At 41.5% G+C, this 23,818-nt stretch overlaps 1 protein-coding gene across 1 annotated transcript in view; it reads right to left on the reverse strand.

The window, feature by feature from the left end:
- Positions 1 to 3,232: 3,232 nt before the first annotated feature.
- The window catches only part of LOC145774340 (cilia- and flagella-associated protein 54-like), a 44,449-nt gene continuing 23,863 nt past the window's right edge, over positions 3,233 to 23,818 (reverse strand). Inside the window, exons 28-55 of the mRNA XM_082585567.1 lie at positions 23,543 to 23,702; positions 23,083 to 23,243; positions 22,456 to 22,616; positions 21,339 to 21,581; positions 20,593 to 20,790; positions 20,030 to 20,182; positions 19,501 to 19,632; positions 18,222 to 18,383; positions 17,526 to 17,658; positions 16,969 to 17,101; positions 16,205 to 16,382; positions 15,305 to 15,505; positions 14,569 to 14,782; positions 13,559 to 13,749; positions 12,951 to 13,132; positions 12,171 to 12,313; positions 11,463 to 11,642; positions 11,159 to 11,263; positions 10,644 to 10,772; positions 9,899 to 10,066; positions 9,393 to 9,581; positions 8,772 to 8,906; positions 7,850 to 8,014; positions 6,423 to 6,659; positions 5,950 to 6,152; positions 5,447 to 5,538; positions 4,407 to 4,690; positions 3,233 to 3,699 (exon numbers count right to left, since the gene is read on the reverse strand). Coding sequence (XP_082441693.1) covers positions 3,403 to 3,699; positions 4,407 to 4,690; positions 5,447 to 5,538; positions 5,950 to 6,152; positions 6,423 to 6,659; positions 7,850 to 8,014; positions 8,772 to 8,906; positions 9,393 to 9,581; positions 9,899 to 10,066; positions 10,644 to 10,772; positions 11,159 to 11,263; positions 11,463 to 11,642; positions 12,171 to 12,313; positions 12,951 to 13,132; positions 13,559 to 13,749; positions 14,569 to 14,782; positions 15,305 to 15,505; positions 16,205 to 16,382; positions 16,969 to 17,101; positions 17,526 to 17,658; positions 18,222 to 18,383; positions 19,501 to 19,632; positions 20,030 to 20,182; positions 20,593 to 20,790; positions 21,339 to 21,581; positions 22,456 to 22,616; positions 23,083 to 23,243; positions 23,543 to 23,702 — 4,929 coding nt within the window. The 3' untranslated portion in view covers positions 3,233 to 3,402. The remainder of the gene's footprint in view (positions 3,700 to 4,406; positions 4,691 to 5,446; positions 5,539 to 5,949; positions 6,153 to 6,422; positions 6,660 to 7,849; positions 8,015 to 8,771; positions 8,907 to 9,392; positions 9,582 to 9,898; positions 10,067 to 10,643; positions 10,773 to 11,158; positions 11,264 to 11,462; positions 11,643 to 12,170; positions 12,314 to 12,950; positions 13,133 to 13,558; positions 13,750 to 14,568; positions 14,783 to 15,304; positions 15,506 to 16,204; positions 16,383 to 16,968; positions 17,102 to 17,525; positions 17,659 to 18,221; positions 18,384 to 19,500; positions 19,633 to 20,029; positions 20,183 to 20,592; positions 20,791 to 21,338; positions 21,582 to 22,455; positions 22,617 to 23,082; positions 23,244 to 23,542; positions 23,703 to 23,818) is intronic.

A 23,818-nucleotide genomic window follows, 5' to 3' on the forward strand; every position in this document is an offset into this window, starting at 1 on the left:
ATCACGGTAGGGCAGTGATTCAATATGTGGGGGAGAGTCTCTTCCGCTTTCCCACAAGCACGACACATGGCAGGTAGGTAACGGCGGCCATGGCTTGGTTTTGATTTAAGTGGCATTAGATTCAATCTAGCTTTGTACGCAAATACTCGGTCCGCGTGATCCAGGAGCTACGGGCGCCGGGTCCAGGAATTTGAGAAACCGGACAGGCAGTGGGCACTGACCGTCTTGCCTTGGTCAGGTTTGGATTCCCACTGTCTCCTCCACCACAAGTCATTGTGTTGATGGAGGGTCGGCACCACTTTTTTCCTTAAGGGAGGGGTGATTGTGGAGCTCCCCGCGGCCAACTCAAGGCCGCCATCCGGGCGGACCAGCGTACGTTCAGACGACGGGTGGCCGCCGGGACACGGCCCCACAGGCTCTCGCCTGTAGGGCACGGTCTAGAGCGGGCGCCGTCGGGAGGGAGTTCACTGTTTAGATAACTGGCCAGGTGACCAGGCGTGGGATCCGGAGTGCCGAGCCTCAGACAGGCATGACGCCTAAGCTGCCCGAGAGCGACGGCAGAGACAATGTTGTCAGGTGACGTCAGCATCTTGAAAGCATGAGCTACCGAAAGCGTGTCACTTTCGCGACACAAGTTCAGGATGCCCAAACCTCCTAATGCAGGCTTACAGTAGAAGAACGCGCTGCACGCCCACTTGGGAAGACGCCACGCCACCTTCAAACACCGCAATACCAGTCGGTCTGCCACAATGATATTCGACCACCGCTTTACCAGTCAGTTTAACTCTTATCTTTGTGGAAACAAAGAAAGAGCCAATGTAGTCTACCGGTCACATATAAAACAAAATATCTAACATAATGACTCAACGTTTTCCAGGATCCACGTCTTTTAGGCGCCGATCCGATAGGTGCGCACACTGTGGCGTCTGGATATTTAGGTGCGGAGCACTGTGGCGCCCGTTCATTTGGGTGCTATTCCTAGTAAAGTCTGCAGATTGTATCAGCTTGGCAGGTAGGGCAATGCTTTTCACACAAAATGTTATATTGATTCAGAAAAATATGTTGTTTTGTTAATGCGCGTGTGGAGATGAGATGCGAGACAACGCTCTACTACTCTTGATATTAGCACATCTCCACAGGACATTTGCTATGCATCCTGAACACAGGTTGCAGCCAGATGGAACCTTACTTAAATACTTAATCTGTTTTTTTTTCGCAATTACTTCTACTCGGGATGGATTGGTCGTGTGGCGAGTTCGTATGAGACAACGCTCTACTACATGAATACATTTTTATAGGGCATATGAACCCTGGCTACAAGTTGCGAGCATAATGGTGCGACTTTGCTCGTTATTAAACCTAGTCGAGGTTTTGACGGAAAACTAAGTTACTCTTCACTCAAGCCTTCCACCCGCTTGAATATAGACTACGGTATATTTTTTACTGATGTTTAGTGTAGTTATTATTTGACTCACTAAAAGTGAACTCAGTCATGTTCGGAAACTTGAATAATTTATTGATAAAGCTTTCGCCAACGCAAACATGGACTAACAACAAATAAATGCCGAACACGCGCATTAAAATACAATATATTTTTTTGTTCAATGTAACAAGTTTTGCGTGAAAAGCATTGCCGGTTTAAGCAGCTTCACTCACAGAAGCCATGACATATTTTTCTGTTCAATACAACATTTTGTGTGAAAAGCATTGCCCCACCTGCCAAGCTGATACAATCTACCGACTTTACTAGGAATTGCACCTAAATGAACAGGCGCCACAGTGCTCCGCACCTAAATATCCTGACGCCACAGTGTGCGCGCCTAAAAGACTTGCTCCCGTTTTCGACACGTACGTGTGTCCTCATCAGGAATTAAATCTGCAATATACCGTACATAAAATGAAAAATCGTACTAGGCCTACAGCCTAACTATAACGACACTCTGGGCTGAAAAGCACAAACTTTTGTTACAATATTGTCATGTCGTACTATGCTGATTGGTGGAAGCCTGAACCCCATATGGAATCGGAAAGGCGTCATGGAATTTTGAACAAGCTACATTTGAACACAGCTCAGTGGTTACACGTCTGGTTTAAGATCACGCGGCGCTGGTTCGACTCTCAGGGTGTGCGCTTGAGCAACGCGTTTCAGGAGTGCTCTCCATTCAGCGACACCTAGTGAATGTCAGTCAGAAATTTGAGATAGATAACATCCACAAGAAAGAAAAATTGAACTTTTTGGTCCGAAAATGCAAGCACATTCTAAATTCTAGGCCTACTGCTAGACAAAGATAATTAATTAGGCCTCGGCTATAGTTGACAGATCGGTAGGAAACACCAAATTAGTGGCAAACTTTCTTTTCAATGGTTTTCGTTTGTAGGCTATAATGTTTTTAAAACTGCTCTTTTTAAACTCCAGCAATAGTCTGCCGTCATGTGGCAGTCCCATCGCCCTTGGTAGCTCTCGTTCATTGATGAAACCTTGCCCGTTCCCCTTAAAACTCTTACACTGTTATACCACCCACAGGGAAAACAAATACAGTAGAACTCGGTTAATCCGGATTCGATTTGACCGGCGATTCCATCCGGATTAGGCGAAGATCCGGATTAACCGATGACGGTTCTATCAAACCTGACTCATTTGTACTTCCAGCTTCATCCGGATTAGGCGAAGATCCGGATTAACCGAGTTCTACTGTAGCTGCAAACTATTTTTGGTTTGTGCGAATGAAACTTTCGTAAAATAAGAAAGTGCTTACAAAGTTGTTTTAAAAGCACTGGTCTAGCCTATCAGATTACTTTCCCAAATTCATTCCATCTATGCCACATATCAATAATTCAGCGTCGATTGATAAAGTCTATATGGCATGACGCAGTACCCAACCCACGTCCACTACCAACCCAGAGAGCGAGGAACGCTTTATGTGGAGACAGTCCACCCCGTTAGCTCAGTGGTTATGCGCCCGGCTCAAGATCATGTGGCTCTGGTTCGACTCTCGGGGTGTGCGCTTGAACAACGCATTTCAGGACTGCTTTCCATTCAGCGGCACCTAGTGAATGGTATAATTCCCCGGCAACAACACTTCAACAATCGGAAAACTTCACTCTGCCAATCTCGGTAACCGGCCCTGCGTCAAGAGCCTCTACAAGCATGCGAAACTACCAGGAATAACCTATCCAGGCTTTGTCAGTCCGAGAATAAAGATTCAAAAACAAACAAACACTCAGATAATGAAGCAAAACTTTATTCAAAATCACAACATTGTAACCAGGATATAAAACGTCCAACTATTTCAAAACGTGAACCAAAAACACAGTGACGATAGATGATAACTTCAATTAGGCTAAGGTTTACTAAACTTTAAAATACAAATGTTGAAAACGTTAAAGTTGGTGAGATGCAACTTAAGGCTGGCATAGTAGATTAGTTATCCAGTTGTACAAGGCATGAGATTTATCAAAACAACATCCAACTGTAAAGATGTCAACAACGTGTTTGGATGTTGTAAGAGTGATCTCGAAAGGAAGCTGGGTGAGAAGATCATCTTGGGAAGAGATGAGGTTATTGATCTGAGTGATGACATGCTTCCAATCTTCCTCTAGCTGGGTATCAATCGAAAAGATCTTCGTCTTTGTCTTCCTCCTTTGTGTCTGTGACATGTCCTGGTAGTTCTCGGAACGACCGAAGTATTCATCGGTGCGCTGAAAGTGAAACGATCCCGCATCAAGAAGGTTACAAGCTACGAAGACAATCTATCGACAGCATTTCGTGTACATCATACAAATAAAACCAGGTCGAGCCACCCCCCGACTCTTCAGTTCGTTCGGTAAACTAAGGTCAAAGGTCATTTTCGATCAATTGCCGCTCAGGTTTAATACAACTTTTCCATTAAATAGCCTGGTTAATAGTTATAAGCTTATACTGAGTATTGAATAAGCTTGTAACGGCGTTTCAAAACGGTTTGATGATTGGTGGTGGTGGTGTCTAGACTAGAGGAATGTGCAAAGAAACCAAATAAGCATGATTGTGAGATATCTAAAAATGCGGCATAATTTGGCGCAGTTTTGCTGGCGTTCTAATCCCCATATTTTGTTCCTACCCCTCCCTGCATGTGAGACGGCGGGTTATATAACCTTCTCAGGAGGAAGTGAAAAGTTGGAGAAATTTGATTTTCAGAAGATTTCAGACGCTTGCTAACAACCGTACGACTGAAATCTTCTAAAACCAAATCTTCTCATCTATCTTTGCTTCTCCAAGCGACATTAAGCTGTTCCAACATTACCAAGTACTGACAGGTGGTCAAATGTGACTTTAAAAAAAAATTTGGTAAGAAATTAAGGTCACATCTCTAGGGAGCCATGGTCCTGTTAATGATTACAACAGGCCGTGATTATTACATTGGACTAACCTTTTTCAGGTCGATCACTTGCTGAGAAACGTTGTCCAGATCCTGCGAGTTCACCATGACCTTCCCACAGTCCACTGTACCATCCAGCTTTGATAAGGCCCAGAGCAACTGCACAGTAGTGGTCCTATACCATTGCGCGGTGATGTAGGATTTAATTTTAGGTGCTGGAGGACTGGCACAAGTTGCCGCATATGCAGTGTGCCTCTTTAAGTACACATGCAGAGCAGACATGCGCAGATGAAGATCACGACTCTTCAAAGGTGTCCAGACGCAACTTGCTCTAGCTGCAATATAAAGATGATGATTGTTGATGATGGATGCAATTTGAAATCAGGTATCACAGCATAGGTGATGATTGCAACAACAGTTTTACCAGATAAAATTTGAAAAATTATACTGGCCAACACAATCCTTGGTGCAACAAAGATAAGAAGGGTTTTGGGGGTTTTTGAGGGTAGACGAAAATAAAGTCCGTTTTTGCGTATCAAATCTGGATTTTTCACTGCAGCCATCACACTTTAAAGCCAGATTTGATCGGTGAAAACAGGCTTCATTTAAAAACTCAACGACCCAAATTTGTCTTAAAAACAGTAATTTTGTTTATGCACCAGAAAGTTGGTTTCAAATTATTGCCCAGAGTTATCAATGAGCGTGTCTCATAATAATTAATAACTTCAATTCATTGTTCAGGCTCAACATTATGTCCACTGTTGCTGAAGTTGTCATCTTTACAGTTTTACAAAATCCATCGCATCACAAACTGATTCGGTAAAGCAACGCACTCGTAAATATCAAATCTTACAGTCCAGACCATTAAAACAGTCACCGATGCTGCCATAACGACTAACCATAAAAGAGACCAGAGACGTGTCGTGAAAAATGAAAACATCAGTCTGGGAGATTATAGAAGTTGCTATAATATCATAATGACAAAGCAAACTTTTCCTTCCCCGACCACCATTAGTGCAAGTGCTCTGCACGCCAAGCTTAGCATTCCTAGTAAGGAAATTTTTCAAAAAAAAGAAAGTGACGTAACCAACCTTGCGTCACCGATTCGTCGCTCTCACTGACGCTCCTGGGAGGCTCCTCATCGGAAGTTTCATTGGAGATAGAGGTGGATAAACGAGATTTCCTGAATATAGGCTAGTTTGATGAGTCACTATGCTTCTGTCATTGATATATTGTTTGTAATAAGTCTTTTTTGTGCCCGAAAGTGACGTGGTATTGTAAAGCGCATCTACAAAAGTTTATTCCTAACTTTGGAAAACATGGATTCCTTCCACAGTTTTGAAAAGTCGAGTGGAATGCGTTATGTTTGTGGTTCAAGGAAGTTTCAGCAGTTCGATATTACAACCCCTATGTTGTAGTACGCGGGAGGCAGAGTTTACGATACGATGGTTGTGAAAACTAGGCAAGTAGGAGTTGTAAAACAACATCCTGCATCAAAAAATCTTTAACGTAATTGAAAATGCGATCCAGTCAGCATCTTTTCCTGCTTCAGGAGTTAAAAGATGCGGAGAGAATCAGCTTCGTTGGTGCTTACCTTAGGAGGAGCACGTTGTACATTAGCACGTGAATCCAACTGAGACCTGCGGAACTTGCTCTCACCGCTCCCAAGATGTTGTCTTGAGCGAAGTCGTCCGAAGAGGACGCAGAAGGAAGATTAGCGTGGTCGGAGGACAAATCCAATAAAACAAAGTCAGGAAGAGCAATTTTATCATCCGGAGAAAACACGAGTGTGGTTACCTAAAAAACAGAAGCGTTTTCATTTCATTGAAGTGTCCAAGACAAAAAAGTTCCAGTAAAACTACGAGATGCACCAATGCATGCAAATCACCATCCGTCAATCCCATCTCCGGGTCCAGACGTTTGTCTCCACAAGCAGAGATCCGCCAAATTTTGCAGCTTTTTGTCATTGTGCTTGCATTTGAGATTGAGCAAACACAGCGCAATAAAACTCACAAACAAACAAGGAGTTGTGTTTAGTCCAACCTAAGCCTCGAGGCCTAAACCCACCTGCGCGTTGCCAGGTAACAGAGCCCGGTGTTGAAGACCACACGCAGCGTGGTATGCAGAATACAAGGACTGGACCACTCTGTTCTTTCCTTGAGTCAGCTCCAGAGGCTGGGATACAATTCCAACATCCATGGACATGCTCCTTCCTCCAGCGTCATGGAAAGAAAGAGCACCACTTAGGGATGGGGAGGACGCGGAGCGATCAGGATCAAGAGAAAAAATACTGTGTTCAGAGAACTGAAACAGAGAATGTAATTTCAGGAATGTTGCTAAAAATTGAAAGACAAGGTTCACCAGGCATTTCATTCAATAACATAAGTTCTGATCTTCTGGTGTAACTCAGCTAAACTATCACAAAGTGTTTAGATAATAATCCACTGATATTATGACGATGTGTCAATAAAGACAATCAACAATCGGAAACTTCACGTCAAGACTTCACTTCAAGACTTCAACAATCGGAAACTTCACTCTGTAAATCTCGGTGACCGGCCTGCGTCAGTGATTCAAAGCCTCTACAAGTATCATGCGAATCTGCCAGGATTAAGCTCTGCAAGAAGCTTTCCCAGTCCGAAGATAAAGATTCAATCAATCAATCAAAACACGACTGATATCTTGGAGAGGCTAGACTAGGTAATAACTACCAGCCTAAAATACCGAATACCACTTATTTTCACCAGCTATATCTGCACTCTGCAGCCTTGCACCAATGTAAAGCAAATGACAAACTATAAACAGACATGACTGAGCAACAACACAACATTATAACAAACAAAAACACAATAGCAAACGTTGTCTGTTTATATTGTTAAATCTTGTGTTGTCGCTCAGATATGTACGTTTATGGTTAAAAAAGTAACCTCTCTAGTCTCTACCCAAATGATATTATAAATGACTAATTTACGCGCAATCAGTTAAGTTTTCGATATCACCAACCACCAGCTCAACTCGATAGTGGTTAAAGTGTTTGCCTCATAGTCGGTAGGCAATAGGCATGGGTTCGATGCCCTGTCGGGTCATACCAAAGACCTTACAAAAATAGCACTAAATCTTAGGGTTTACGGTATGCTCTCGGCTGTGGTCCTTATGGCTACGCCGATAACAACAGACGTCAGAGAACTCACTTGTAAGATGACTCTCACCTATGATCTGACCTACAGACGGCCTGATTGTTCACACTTCTCCGACTTTTGCTGGCAGTCTGATTGAAACGTTCGAAAAGTGATATTTTCTCACCATCCACGTTTTCACAATCAATGCAACATAAGTGTAAAGGTGAGCCCCATACTTGATCCAAGCATCGGGGGATGAGAAGATAAGGTTTTCATTAAACTAAGCCTTCGGCACTAAGTGTAATTATCAAATTGTGAATGTAAGAAAACACATATTGACGTAAAATTGTAAATGTATCGTCGTAGTAGCGTTACCTTTCGTTCAATGTTGACCAAGTCCACCATGGCCGTCTCTAAGTATGCGTGTCTGGCCATAGAGAGACTGCTCACTTCATGCAGAGACAGGTTGATCGCCTCTTGTAAGCATGACAAGATGGGCTTGATCTGGCCGATCCCAGCAGAGAAGAGAAGTCTTTGAATCTGAGAAAGGAGCAAGGACATCACAAACCTATTCCTCGTTCCTGGAGACTGACCAGTTAGCAAAGTGGCAATTTTTGTATCGTTTCAACGTCGCCAGATGTGGAAACGATGTGAAATGGAAACGTTTGCTAGCTGTGTAGGCAGATACCCAGACAGCAAATATATAGCCTACCCAGACGTTAACATTGATTCAACGTCTGCAGACGTTGCAATGTAAAAAGCGGTTGACTTGATGTCTGGGTATGACTTGCCGTATTGTTTTATCTTCAGCCAATCGTAATACTTGCATGTTTGAACTATGACGGCCTTTATACATAGGCCATGACAACGTAGGCCTACAGCTTAAAATTTGACTGAAGGCCGATCTGTTAGTAGCTGAAGTCGCTCGTATACGTTGATAGTTTGAGTATTATTAGATAAATATAGTCTGTGTACATCTTTTGTGATTTTGAGTTACTTTTGGATTATTGTTACCATTCAAATAACGGAGCACTCAGTACTTGGTTCCGTCGTATAAGACACGCACACCATTTGGTGGACGACACTTCAACGGCCTGTATCAGACGACAAAATCTTCCTCATTTTTTCAAATCACAAGCAAGTACAATATTTGGGATCAATTCTGAAGTATCAACATCACTGATGAGGAGAAAAGTGATAGGAATCCCATAATTACGAAGAAACGTTAATGAAAGGAAGACTCTCAGATGAGGCAAGTGATACTATTGAAACCATGATAGATGAGGAAGAGACAGACCTTTCCGTACTCCAGATGGATCTCTGCCAGCAGTTGTGTGTCAGCGACAGCGCAGGAGGAACTGAGCTTCTGAGCCTGCGAGAGAAGTCTCGCAACAGTTCCATGCTCGGTACCTACACGGTCAAGCGCAAGTTCCTGCAAAACAGACGGAACCTTTTGAAGACATTTGAAACCGTTCTTTATTTTCTTTCGTTTTAAATTTGGTAGCGCACACGAGACAGTGTCATTAATATAATAACAGTTCATTTCACACCAGTTCGGTCCAAAATAACGGCAATGAAAAGTCTCCATGTGCTCTGTAAGGGATCGAAGGCTTCGCATGAATGTGTGTTCTGGTCTTCCTTGATTTCGTTTGCCTTTGATCAGGTTTGAAAATAGGAGATTTTCATTATACACTAAGTTTATTAGATGTTGTATTCTATGTCCCAACCAGAGAAGTTAACGTTTGCTGATTTTTTGAAACAATATATGATCCTAGGAGAAAATCTCACTCTTCCTCAACTGCAGGTCTAGAATTTATTTCACATGCAAAACTTCAAGCATAAAGATCAGAAGAAGCTTTCTCAATTCAATAATAAAGATTCCTACAATGAATCATAACATGGACCATTTGGACCTCACCTGAAACATAATGTGAGCAATGCGCAGCTTGATATGAGCCAGAAGCTGGAGATTTGGGGTGTAGAGATTCAAGAGTTGTTCACCAAGACAGGATAGTTCTGATCCAGCTTGGGAGTGCTCTATGATCTCTCCCTCTTGCATTATCTTGAGGAGAAGCACAGAGTGCGCACTCTTGTACATCTGCATGCTCTGTCAAACAAAAGCGGTTATCCTACAAAATATAAGACTTATACGGCTCAATCGGATTACTTGTGTAGTCGCGGATCTTATTCTTTATAGATGATTGTAGAAACGGAATGAAGTCCACAAATTATGGAAAGAGTTCCCAACATTTTTTCCTTAACTTGCAACTAATATATTCAAAGTTACTTGTCAAATTTGCAACATAATTGTTCTCACAGCTATTATCGCCTGATTCAATGCCATAAGGAAAAGTAAACATCCTGCTATGCAAGGCAAGCTTATGCGACGAAAAGACAGATCGAGCTACGTAAGTTCTTCCTTACTTCAGAAGCTGATTCTCCAGCAAGACATATGTCCGCCATCATGGTTGTGCTTTCCACCAATCCAATGATCGCTCTGCAGGATAGCTCCTCCTGTTCATCCAAAGAAGATGCTGCATCTTCCAGCATGTGCTTGCTTTCACCGCTCGATATCCCATCCAGAATGGCTCCCTGAAGAAGTGAAATAGATGATGACTGATGAAAATATTTTCCGACGCTAAAAAAGAAGTCGGTTCGACAAATGTCAAAACACGTGGCTGTGTCTCAAAAGACAGTGGTTCTCAATCTGGGGATAAATTACCTCCGGGGTTAATATGCAATTCTTTGGGGGGTAACGCGGTACCACAACTACGCTAAAAATATATGTTGTTCTGCATTGTCAGCAATATTGAGGTTATATGCCATAATCGATACGTTTATTCGGGTAACGGCTCGAAAAGGTTGGGAAACACTGCAATAAAACATTTAACTGCGCGCTTAAAAGTGGTCACGTGGCTTGGTTCTCTTGCCAGATATTCACTCCGAGCGACGAGAGGGCCTGTACTTCCATTAAAAGGGAGCCACTGCGACACGTGTCGCAAACATGAAGCAGGCTATCTTGGCAAGACAATTAATGGCGTGCTTAAAGGTGGTACCTTCTTGTTAACTTAATCTAAATCTTAAACAGAGTGATGTTACATAGAAATTTTTCATTCAGGTGCATGAAGTGCTGAGGCAACAAAGTAGCTAACAATTGGTTTAATATTACCTGAATGAGAAACAAGGCTTGCATTTCCACATCATTGCAAGCTTCGGCTTCTGCCAGACCTTCAGCGCAGTAAAGCTGGGCTTGAGAGTGATCAAGGAGCCCAGCCTTGTCAGACAAGCCACTTTCGATCTGGTGAAGAGGATAATTAAAAACATCGCAATAGGCGCTGTAGATTAACATCATTAACTGAGTTTGTGAGCTGTTGTTGCGATCATTTAAATTCATCTTCTATGTAACTTTAACAATTATTTTGGTTAGTTTTTTTTCAGCACACATTTGGGACAACGACTGAAGTTCTCCAGCAATAAGCTTTATACCACACCACGTCAATTAACGGGAAAAATGGTGACAAAACCTTATCTGGTTTAAGACGTGCCTGCATAGTTGTTCGTGTAGTGTTGCATATGTCTGTAGCTAGTGCTGTCTCAAAACGCAATTTATTCCTATTCAAATAAATTAAAGTCAAGAAAATATCATATAACTAAAATGTGTTTCAAAGTCAATTTGCCGATTACCTTTCCCAATCCTTTGACTTGGGTGGCCAGTGCTTGGCATAAGCGCAGCCGGCAATCCAGCCAGAGGCGAGAGTTGAGCCGGGTTCGGTACATTTGCTCGAGGACCTGGGTAGAGAAGTGGTCGGTGAATTGTCAGACAGACACCTTTGATATTGTCACACATACATGATAATTATTTTAGTTATAATGTTACAACGTATTAAAGTGATTCTGATACCGACAGTCGATGAACAACCAGCAGAACTGGGCATTGCCGACAACCGATCACAAACCAAATTACAAAAACATCGAAAGCAAATCTTACCGGGTACGGTTCTGGGAGGGTTTCGAACGTGACAGATCCATCTGTGTCTCGGTGCGCACGCTTTATCCGAAGAGCGGACCTCAGTTTCCTTGACTTGTTCTTGACCTCTTCCTTAAATACGTTCGAGTCTCTCAGAACTTTAAGGGCGGTCATAGCTTTCGAAGCACTGATTGTAGAGAGCTGAAGAGTACGCGTTATAACGAAACTTAAGTGAAGATAGGCCGTACCCAGAGAGTCAATCAATCGTTTTTTACATTGATTCAACGTCTGTAGACGAAATCAATTTTTTTCACACAACAGGTCTACCCAAAACAAAAAAGGGTCAGCCAAACTTTGATCAGAGATAATGTTATTTAAGTACAGAATATTACAAAAACAACGTATGAATTTCTTTGGAAACAACTATCCTCAACTTTCAATAGAAAAAAAATTAAAAATATACAAAACACAAAATGTGAATGATCTTGCGACAAGATGGAATGTACATTCCACATGCAGGATAAGAACAAAAAAATGTGTGAGATAAACATGAACAAACGAACAAGCAAAATTACAAAATAGCAACGTTATTTTAAACTAAATACTGAAAAGTTTGGGTGTTCATCAGGACAATCGTTTCTAGCACTAGTTGCAACGTTCATCTGATGAACGTTGCAACTAGTGTTAGAAACGTTATTTTACTTATTTGTGATGCAACAAAGTCCTCACCTGGCGTTGTTGGTTGATTTCCGAGAGCAGGTACAAACAATTAACGTAGATCCAGACTTCGGACGAGCCCAAGGGTTCGTTTGGCGTCTCAAACGCTCTCGCCATGTTCGATGAAAGGTTCTCAGCTACCGCCAGAAGCATCCCTGCAACCGAGAGGATCTTGACATCAAACTTTCATTGATTTATGCTTTTTAAACGTTGGTACGTGAGCCATCTCGTTGGAAGATGCCAAGGCATTGTTGCATAGTTTAGTTTATTTAATTTTGTAAGCAAAATGCAAGAATCACAACCAACAGGTGGAATAACAACACGAAACAGCAAAGATATAATACAGGAGCAAAAAGATAAGTAGTATCAGGACTGGTGATTATAAGAATTCATGAAAAGCACTTCTATTTAAATTTGGAAATACTATGACACGTTTTTTTGTCTCCTTTTTTATATATGATGCCATATTCTTATTTTATCAAAACATGACGTCATATGGAGCGATGGACTTCTCTTGCAACCCTCTGGGGGAAAATAGAGCCTTTACCCAGATTAAACAGCAAATAGAATGCTAATAGTGCAATGAAAAAATGGGACTCTGGAATGAAAACAGTGATAAAGGTATCATAAGTTAGCCGAACGTCGTCTGTCGCTGTAGGTGATTTTCTCCTCTCCAACACATGTTGCAAAGCAGTGGAACCAGCTTATTGACACAACTGAGGATCATGAAGTGAATTTCAAGAAAAAAGACACAAACTGGAACTAATCTGCCCTATGTTCCTAACAACCTACCTTTTAGCAGCTGAAGCCCCATTGGTCGGTCCCGCTTAGTGAACAACTTGTTGATGTTCTTGGTTGCAGTGGAGGTTGTGGAAAATGTACTGAAAGTTGATCTGGCATCGTCAGCCGCCACGGATGACTGCCTCCGCTTTTTGGAACCAGCAGACTGGTATGGCTGAGGCGTGGACGATTTTCTGCAGAGATGTGAAACAATTGAAACATTAAAAGTGCGAGAAAAAATAGTTTGCTTATTTTTAGCATAATTTATTACATGTTGAGGCAGTTATTCTCAAATTGGCCTGGTTCTACTTGGATATGCTGAATAAAACATAGTTATTATAGTAGTTAAGCTTAATCTTTACTTACGACTTATATAAATAGATTAGATCGTTCACAAAAATGCAGACTTTAGAAATCTAATTTCTAACTGTCATTTTCACTTCAACCTCAGTTGATTTTTTGATAGCAAGGACAGTGCTTACTGCTAAGTTACATACTTTTAGTTTTTTTAAGTACGGTACACAAAAGTATTAAATTGTGTGTTGTTACTTAGATTGATACGGTTTTGGTTTAACACTCATCGTGAGGAAATCGCGGCTCAATAATCATAATATCTTCACCTGTGCGCGAAATGATCTGGGGAGACGAACTGAAGGTCTTGCGTAGTCGGCTTCTGCGGTATGCAACTTATGCAGCCAGCCAATTGTGAGAGCAGGTTGGCTTGACACAGAGTAACCTCACAGGTCAGGTGAGGACCGTAAAGAAACGAAAGTGACCCCGAAAGCCTCTTGCTCGCAAGAACTTCCAGCACCTGGTCAATGAAGTATGATGACGTCAGAGATTTGATAATTTTCATGCAATGTGGATCAGTTCGAAATAGGTTTTGGCGTTATTTCCACGTCAGGGCCAACAGCGTGTTACAAAGCATAAAATAATGCAACAGACATTAATGCCATTTAAATTAATAAAAATCCAACCAAAACGTATACAAAAGGACATATTTTTTACTTTAAATCCTCATGGTCCGATACTGGGACGGATCAGGTGATCGCCAACCCACGAAATAAAAGTCTTGTTTAGATATTGAACCAGATCAGTGGCGTTCAAGTGTGACTTAGGCTACTGTTACAGCACAAACACAAATAAATCTAAAACGCAGGGCAATTAAAATACACACTACACGGCACCGGGAAAAAAATTCTAAGTAGTCGCAATATAAGCGGTGGGATGGCGCAGCGGATAAGGCGTTGGCTTTCCAAACATGCAAACCTGGTTCGACTCCCGGCTAAAGCTGGTTGTTGACAAACGCCGCTCACTTCTACTCAGGGTGTAATAAATTGGGTGGGCGTAGTTGCTGAAGGAAAGGCGGCCGAGAGAAAGAAACTAGCCACCCTACTCTCGTTAGTGCCGAAGGCTTAGTATAATGAGAACCTTATCTTCTCATCCCCCGATACGGAACTAACCATTACCTGGTCGTAATATGGTAAGAATTACGACCAGGTAATGGTTAGTCCCAAACATGACAACTTTAATCTGACTATATCGTCAAGAGTAGAGTTCGAGTTGTTCAGTTTGAACTGTTGGGTAAAGAATAACCGTAAATAAATGTCGATTGATCGTCGTAATATACCTTCAAGTTATCAATATCTTCCATAGACTTTTTTGTATCGAATAGCACGTGGATGGGAAGCGCATCACTTGGACTATACGCAACATCCGATGGATGAGGGAGCTTCATGCCGTACAGCAGATTCAAAGCCTCATCCGAAGCTTCCTTGAACATCCGGAGCTCAGTGAGAGCGGAGAGCTTGAGACATCGGCACTGGACGGATCGTTGTGTGTCTCTGGAGAAAAGAAGTGTCGTTGATTGATTGATTGATTGTTGTGGAACGAAAGAGTTAAACTCATCCCGACGTTGGCCATGACCATCGAACCGTTGTAGAAAGCAAGTACTGTATCAGTAGAAGTGATACATCGTGTTTGAATCGCGTTTTTGTCGGATGCGTGGCCCGAATGGTGAGAATGTCGAAAGGACATCGGTTCGACACCGCTTCAAAGCACTTCAATACTGGGAGCAACTGATTCAAAGACTAATATGTCCCTTCGCTACCTCCTGCTGTGTGTTCTGTTGCATCTGTGATCGCAGTGTTGGCTTTCTGTATGGTGTGGCAGTGGGCGCAAAATAAAATATTATTTTAATTATTAGATCTATTGAAAAAAAGGAAGTTACTGCAACTTAAAATATAAAATACTACACTGTCAATTTAAAAGTAAACAATTTCTTTTCAAAAGGTTATAAAGAGGATCTTCCTCTTCCGGAAATTGTCAGTCTACTCAAGTTCCAAGTATCCACCATCCAACCTTACCTGCATACGAAGGTAGCCAGGTACTGGTAGAAGGTCAAGCATGGGAGGGCCTGCAGACAAAACCTGCAGCTAACCAGGTACTCGCAAAGCCAGTGAAGGGAGGCCACCAAGGTGTGCAAGTCACATCGAAAGCGATCTGAGAAGAGGTCGATCCCGTTCAGGAGGGAGTTGGAATGAATGCTGCCTGGTAAGGAGGGACTCCTGTGAAAGGTAAAATGACGCTTCATCAAGAAATCCTGGCATCTGATGGCTCGGATTCAAAGGTTAGAGTTGTGTTGTTCCACTTATTGTTCCACTTTATTGTTTACACTTTATTGTTTACAGCCGCAGATAGTTTGCACACGACTGGAGTGCTACAAATAGCACGATAAACCAAAATTAAACTAACTTGTTGTGATATTTTCTAAAAATGAAGGAAACTACTTTTTATGCTTTTAGGTTATAATGTTATAACGATAGAGTGTCCCCTATGAGTCGATAGACGTGGGCTCGGCACCCTGTGCGGTCACACCAAAGATCGTGGAAAACGGCACTGAATCTTGTTCCTGCTTGGCACTTAGCATTGAAGTAATAAACTGAGAATAATCACGTGCTCGACTGCACTGAAACTGTCTACTTCGTGACGCCCTTAGAGCAAAGCATATCTGCGATGAGTCATCACCATCATGTTCCTTCCTCTTATTGAGGTTGGATCATCATCATCATAATCCATCGTCGGTTTGTTTCCCACTACAATGTTCATATTGTTCTCGATCATAAGCTGTTCGTACTGCACTTTTCTAATTTAATTTCGTCGTTAGAGATGTTTGTTGTTCAAATCAATCTTGGTCTAGCTTTGTTTCATTTACCGTTTATCTACGATGGATAAAGCGCTATATTGAACCACAATTGCTATCGCACCTTGACTTGATCTGAGCAAGTGACGTCAGCTGTACGGTAGTTGGAACTATCTCATACGTGGCGTAGTCGCAGTCCGCAGTAGGATGCGGCATGGAAGAGCGGAAGATGGCGCGGACCAGAGACACGGCAAGAAGAGCGCAGTCAGTTTTCGTCTCTATGCTAGAAGTGGTGAATTCACCTACATGAAGCAGAACATGTCAAAAACTAAGTCGCATTTTAATGCTTTCCCACGCACTGCTTGCAACACCGTAAATCACGACACAGACAACAAAATCCGTCATTTTTACATTGATTAAACGTCAAGAGACGAGTAAAAATGACGGATTTTGTTGTCTAGGATAAATAAATACTTAATTTGTAAGTTTCTTGCTGCTCGTGAAACATGTCTGTATGCAAAGTGGTTGGAATCTTACAGTAGAATTATTGTAGAATTTTAATGATGTTTATGAATGTAGTTGACGTTCTGCCGTGTGGTGAGAGTCCTGGAATGACAATCGAAAGAGCACAGGTTCGACACAGCTCAAAGGTATGTAGCTGTGCCGTGGCAGGGCATTTAAAAGCGTCAGAAGGTGGACACGAAGATTGACTTCCTTGCCTTTCCGTCCGCTTAGTCTAAATCTTCAACCACCGGGCGCAAGTCTAGATATGGCAAGAATTGCATGTGCTTAAGAATGCGCCGAGTCTGAGTGCTTTCAAGTTTAGGAGTGCGTGCCTAAAAGCAATCCTAAAAAGCAATCCTAATCCAAGTTCGTCATCTCAGATACCTATCTTGCAAGCCAAGGACAATGAGAGTAGAGATCCCCATATTCCTCCAATGGATAGAAGTTCTCCTGGAATGTTATCCTCATCTTTAATCAGGTTCTTCCAATTAGAAAGGCTATCTTTAGTCTTGAATATCTGCATAACAAATGCAACATCACGGATAACATTTCAATGTAACTGTAAACTATGCATATTGTTTATTTGAAGGTAAACTAATTTCAAATACTACCCTGAGACATTATGCACACAAACCAATCTTAGTGCTAACAAATGTGCTTTCTAAATTAGAGACTCCTAGTTCACGCAAACTTGCAATAGAAAAATCCCACGCCAGGGAAAGTTGGCGCTTCATTGCCTCCAACTCTAGACGAGAAAACTGAATGATGATGAGTTTAGGAAAGCTCGGTTACAGAGACTGCTTCCTTTTATATTGTAACCCAACATCCTGGAAGATAGAAAGAGCTCCCCGTAAAGCAAATCAATTTTTTTTTACATTGATTAAACGTCTTCAGACGTTGGATCAATGTATAAAAGATTGATTTATTACTTAGCTCCCAACCTGATCCATTGCGTACATCCACCATTTATGAGCGGTCCTGATGTTGCCCTGGTGGAAGTGGAGGTTGGCTATCTCGTTGGAAGCCTGGCTCACTAGATCGTGCTCTCCGTGAGACATCAGCAGCTCCAAAGTCCTGGAGGATGAAGATTTTGAGAAAACGTCTATGATTTGATAAATTTTTTAGCCGTCATGGATGACATTCAGGGATCTTTATGCATGTATGAAATCTTTTAAAGGAGAAAGGGATCTTGTGAGTTTAATCCTCACAGTTTTGCAACAGTCAATGGCTTGCATTTTATAAATTTTTTGGTTCTGATCGATAAAATGTGAAGGTTCGTCTTGGGACTGAGAAAGCTTCTTAGTGAGCTTGATCCTGGCGGTTTTGCGTACGTGTAGTGGCTTTGAACTACCGACGCTGGCCCGGTCACCTAAATTAAGTTTGACAATCCTTGTGAAGATGTTGAATAGTTTTGTTGCTTATAAACCTTATCGTCGCTGGGTACCGCTGAATGAAAAGCTGTTTTCGAAACTGAAGAACGCACCCTGAAGAACCGATGTTGAGGAGGGGAATGTCTCCTCCAACGTGGCAACATTCGGAGCATCCAGATAAAAACATCCACATCATCACTCGTCTTCCTCAAGTTTTCAACATTACAATTCATGTATTTTATCTAGAAAATATAGTATTTCCTCAACCTGTTGTAAGCCTCCAATACTGTTGAGATTTGCGGAGATGCAAGAATTTCCACAACATCCGTGGAAGTAAAATCGAGTTCAGTGATGTCTGGAGGAGCGGTGGGATGCGGCTCATCTGCTTTGATGGAGAATTCCACGCAGGAACTAGCATTTGATTCAGTCCTTCAAGGAATAAATTACTACGTTATAAGCTATTCCTTGGAGACACTCAATGAAATCACAAAATCAATTCATTTTAGTGGAAACGACTGTTTATGGATGATGTTAATCTTGATGAAAATTCAATTAATCTCGCTTTGAAATAATAACACAACGCTGTGTTTCAAAACTTCACTCAACAAGCAAATATACATTAGGCCTAGCTAAAGAGCTGAAGTAACTTTCTATTTTTCCATTTTTCAAAAACAGTTTGTTTCTCCAACCACAATATTCGTTTACAAGGATGTTTATCAAGATCATTCATTGTGTTCGTATCTCTGAAGGTATACATTGCCACAATGAGCGATACGTCAGTGAAGCACAACAAGTCACAAATATTCTTGCTACTTTTATAATATTTATCCAGCAGTCGATGTGTGGCGGAGTGGTGAAAGTGCTCGAAAGGACCTAGGTTCAACTTCCACCCAGAGCATGCGGCTGTGTCTTGAAAGACACTTAATCACATCCTTGAAAGTGGTCATCAATATTGACTTCCTTACCTTCCCGTCCATTTAATTCAAACAGGTATAAACAGGCCCCTCGAGAGGCTGTTTGGGGGCCCGGTACCTATGACAATCCCTGGCCTTCAAAACAAAAGACCACCAAAAAATTCACAATAATAAATAAATATACTATATATGCGACGTTTTTAACTTCCCAGGTCTCTTGGAAAAGCGTTTGGGCTCATGAAATCATTACTGGTCCAGGTTCAAAGTACCCCCTGGACACATCATGTCAATTCTACTGGGCGTAAGCTCTAACCAACAACCCCTGGCACAGTCCATCAGATATCCGCCTGGATATGACATAGCACAACAAAACAGTTCACTATAACTTCCGATAAACATCAGAACATGACTATTGATTTAATAAAGAAAAAGAAGAATAAGCTATCGGAAAAAATAGAGTGTGGTCAAAGACGAGAACATAAAATGAGAATAACAATTTAGAAAGAGATGAATAAGCAGCAAGGAAAAAAACGTGTACACTTTTTTCTTATAGCTCAGTCATACTTATTTTTGTCTTCTTTGTTAAATCAATGGTCATGTGCTAATGTTTACCATAACTTCCATCAGCTTACTTGGCGCTTGGTTGCCGGGGTCGATTGATGTTGTGCTGGGATGCGAGGTAGACTACAAGCAGTCGTCTTGCGTGTTGCAGGGCACGAGACATATACTGAGACTGTGAGAAGGCGATTCGAAGCCGGTTCATGCTGGGGGGAGTTGCAGTTTTAATAGAAGTGTAGAGAGGTTTTAAAAGCAATTTTGTCCGCTAAAGGATTTTGGAAAACGGTAGAAAACTTTACGAAATTATAATGTACAGCACAAAGCACACAACGGCATAGTGTATTACCATAATGGAATAAAGCAGCATTAATGATGAGTTGTATAATAATAGCAGGAAAACAGGACAACTACAAAACGTAACCAGTCGAATATAACATTTATTTAAAAAGACAAATTGTTTGCCAACAATAGTGAAGGCATTCTTACAGCACAGCGTATCTATCTACGCTTTATTGATGACGAAAGCAAATGCTGCAGTGTCTAGATAAGTTTCCAACCGGAGAACTGAGTTCGATTCTTTGTCTATCACAATCTCTTTCTCACCTGCTCTCGGGATCAAACGGGACACAAGAAAGAGCAAATGCTCTTCTTCCTCCTTCATAAACATCATGGGACTCGGGATCAATAAACCCTCCAACTCCAATCACAGAAGAATCTCCTCTGCTAGACATCTTCATATCATACCGAAGATAATCCCTGAAAATAAAAACATTGATTTCACTGAAATTAACGCCTTTTAAACAAGGTTTTCAATTAAACCTAATATTTTATCAACAAGTTACTTTCATTTATTGAACTTCTTTTAAAAAATAGAAAAAGATTTGTTGTCGTAAAAAAGAAACTTCAGGATAAAGAGAAGAGAGCCAAAAATGTCGGGTTCAAATTCATCATTCTCCAAATAAAAACATTCGAAAAGTCAATTGTTTTCATCTTCAACGCTGATACTGAGTCCTGGTTTTAGTGCTTGCACCTTGGACTCTCCTCTTTTGCGTTGATCAACCAGGTACATCATTCGTTCTTGATTCTAGCAATATTACAAAACTACTTCGCAAAATACAATTTCACAAACAGAATAACAGGTTGACAGAAACTTTAAAGCAATCAACCTGATTTCAATTTTGGTACGACCAAGCTTGTGGGCAGCCTCCACTAGGTGGTGTTGTGGGTGGGCCTCTCCTTCAACACTCTTGACCCTGTCCCTGATCTTGGCCTGGGCATGAGTTACCAGGGGTGCGATGACCTCACAATAGCGGTCGTGGGTCAGCTCGGAGAATCGAAGACAAATATCGACCAGTTTCTCATACCTGCGGGAAGAGGTGAACGGTTATTTCTCATCACAAGAAGACAATCCAAGCCTCTCGCTCAAGAATGACCAGTGGTTAGTGGTCAAAAGGTCGCTGGTTCAACACTCCACCCTTGAAATTTTTTCTTTTCACAAGTTACCATCACAAGTATTCTGAGACTTACCTCTTATTGGAAATAATGTGTAAGCAGCCGAGAAGAGGTGACAAAGAGTTACAAACCATGCGGAGCGGTTCACAACAATTGAGTTACAAGAGGTGTAACATTGGAAGATAGAATGAGGATTAAGATGACAATAAAATGAAAAAACTGTTGTTAATAACTTTGGTAAATATTTTACTACAGAAAATAACACTCAGCAACGACACGGCATTTAAAATAACTGTTTCTTGCTGAATTTCGTCTGCTTATGGTTGAAAAAAGTAACTTCTCTACCTAAATTGTATCCAAAAACAAACTTCAATAAATTAATCTGATTTCAATAAAATTCAATCACGTTATAGCTCTGCTGTTACAACAAAAATAAAATTCACAAAAATCTCCAAACTACCTCTCTTCAAAGTGGAGGATCTGGATGCATTGGAAGATGACCCTCTTGATGAGGAGGATGTTGACAGTCCCAGCATCATCTATGGGATCCTCAAACTTAAGTGAGTGACCGCCTTTTTCATCCTTAATCTCCCCCATGAAGCTCTTGTACAACCAATCACCATCCGGACTCCCATCCTGCATCCGCACAACCATGTCCAGGAGGAGATCGGCTGCCACGGTAATCGGCATCCGAACCAATTCTCTGCACAAATCCAACGGAAATTAACGTTAAAATAATTCATGTCTTAACTCCGTGTATATGGGGTCTATATGGATCACCACCACTGTTTTGCAGTTTTCTTTAAAAACTGAGTCATTTCCTAATTTGTTAAGACAGACGTAAATTGGTAATGCGACAGGGGTGTCATGAATGAGGGTTAAACAAAGACAGGTAACTGTGTTACGAAAGCTAGTGCAAACCGGCAACCGCTACCACCAACTCGCAACATCAGGCTAAAACAGGTCGTTAAATATCTACATTGTGAAGCAACGATCAGTCGATTATGCTGCTAAAAGCAAAACTCAACCCATTGCAAAGACAGGTAAGTTGACTGCAATATAATAGGTGTTGAAGATATAAGGTCGGAATTCCCTCATTTCATTCCAAGGAGCTTTACAAAAGTGACACCAAATGTACTTTTATCCTTGAAAAGATAATAATGACCAGGTTTCCGAGTAAGTGCAACTGATAACTGATAGCAGATATTATTCATGGTGTTAATAAACAAGCTCACAAGTTAATAAACATCCCAGGCATCAAAATTCGTCATGCCGAATATTGCTGCCTGGGTTAATACATGAAAGAGATTGTGAAAGAATTAGACTGCATGTAATTGACCCCATTTAATCAGACCAACCGAGTGTTTAAGCGATATCGACAAGCATGGTTTAAAAAAGTATGTGTTCAAAATAAATGCTGGATAAAATGCAAACGGTATCAAATCATCATTTGTAGATCGCGATTTCGGATATTAAATGCTCGCCAGTGCAATTATAGAACAGTTTAGGGTAAAAAAGGCTAAAAGTGTTATGCGGTTGTAAAAAGTATAACCAATCTAAGTACAAAATTTTCCCACCTTAGTAGCTTCAAGTTGAATGCGGCTTCAGAGCTATCGCAAGCCATCTGCTTGGCAACCATCACACTGGAGTAGAGAGCGCCAGCGATGTTCTGCAGCGTGGTCCAGTACCCCCCTCGGAAGGCCAAGACCATGGCACGGCGGAAGCACAAGAGTGATACCTGACGGGAGAAAAAACTATCAGAAAAAAATAAGAATATCTTCAAATAAGTTCCTAACTCACAACTGCAGTCAGACACATATTATGTAGCGTTGCAATGCAAGACAACCTATTTTCACTTAAGGCAGTCCAATCAATGCTCTAGCGTTGGCTGCGTGGGAAAGTGGTGAGAGCAAACATCTTTCGATCAAAGGACATCAGTTCAACGCTCATCAAAAGCATTGTGATGAAAATGTTAAAAAAGCAGAACAAATCCATCTGTCGGGTCAAGATTTAGTAGCCAATTATAAATTAATGCTGGAGCTATAATTTATTTATATGTCCCAGGTTAATAAAAAATTGAGTTTACATGAAAATAACGTGCTTGACTGCGTGCGCCTTTATGCAACTGCACTGAAACTGTCAGCAGTGAAGAGTAGTCGAATCGAGTCCACCACTTTTAACGGATGACATTACGCTGCACCTACTTTTAAGGGGTGGAGAAATGTTTCGGCGTGAGGGAGAGCTGCCGCGTCACCATCTTGGGAGTGCGACAATGTTGACGCCGTCCTCAATGTCCTGGGGCTCTCGCTTCTCTCCTCAAGCAGGGGCGACCGGGATTTGGTCTCCGCAAGTGTTGATGACGTCACTGTCAATATCAATTATGTTACAATCTTATGTAGTTTTGCAACAGTTGGGTAGTTCTAATTCTAGCATTGATCACGACAGCGTTTTTAGTTGATTTCACTAGTTAATTTTTACGCTTTTTAAGATACTAAAAAGACGTCTTTACGGTGGCAAAGATTTATCAATAAATTATAAGTCAACCGAACTCAGCTGATTTCATTTGCTTGATATCTCTACTTAAGTTTTTATAAAGGCCTATTGTTACAGCCCAGGCGTATTGTTACAAGTCTATTGTTACATAATGTTATTTTTACAGCTCACCCAGCGATGAGGATATTGCAAGGAAAGCTGCCTTATCCAGGGCTTGTTTGTGCGAGTCGTGGTGTTCGACTCGGGATTCGGGTTTATGTTCCGGGACGGGGGAGGATCCGTCGTCCCACCCCACCACCACAGCTCCACTCACCTCATACGACCACCAATCCTGAAAAAGATCGCAAAATTAATGCAACAACAATTAATTGTAACGTCATGCAGACGTAACAATGGTAAGCTGACGACGAAAACAGAGAGGTTTGGCAAAGCTTTGAGATAATTCAG

This window comes from Aplidium turbinatum, chromosome 7 (genome assembly GCF_918807975.1).
Source record: "Aplidium turbinatum chromosome 7, kaAplTurb1.1, whole genome shotgun sequence".
NCBI lineage: Eukaryota > Metazoa > Chordata > Ascidiacea > Aplousobranchia > Polyclinidae > Aplidium > Aplidium turbinatum.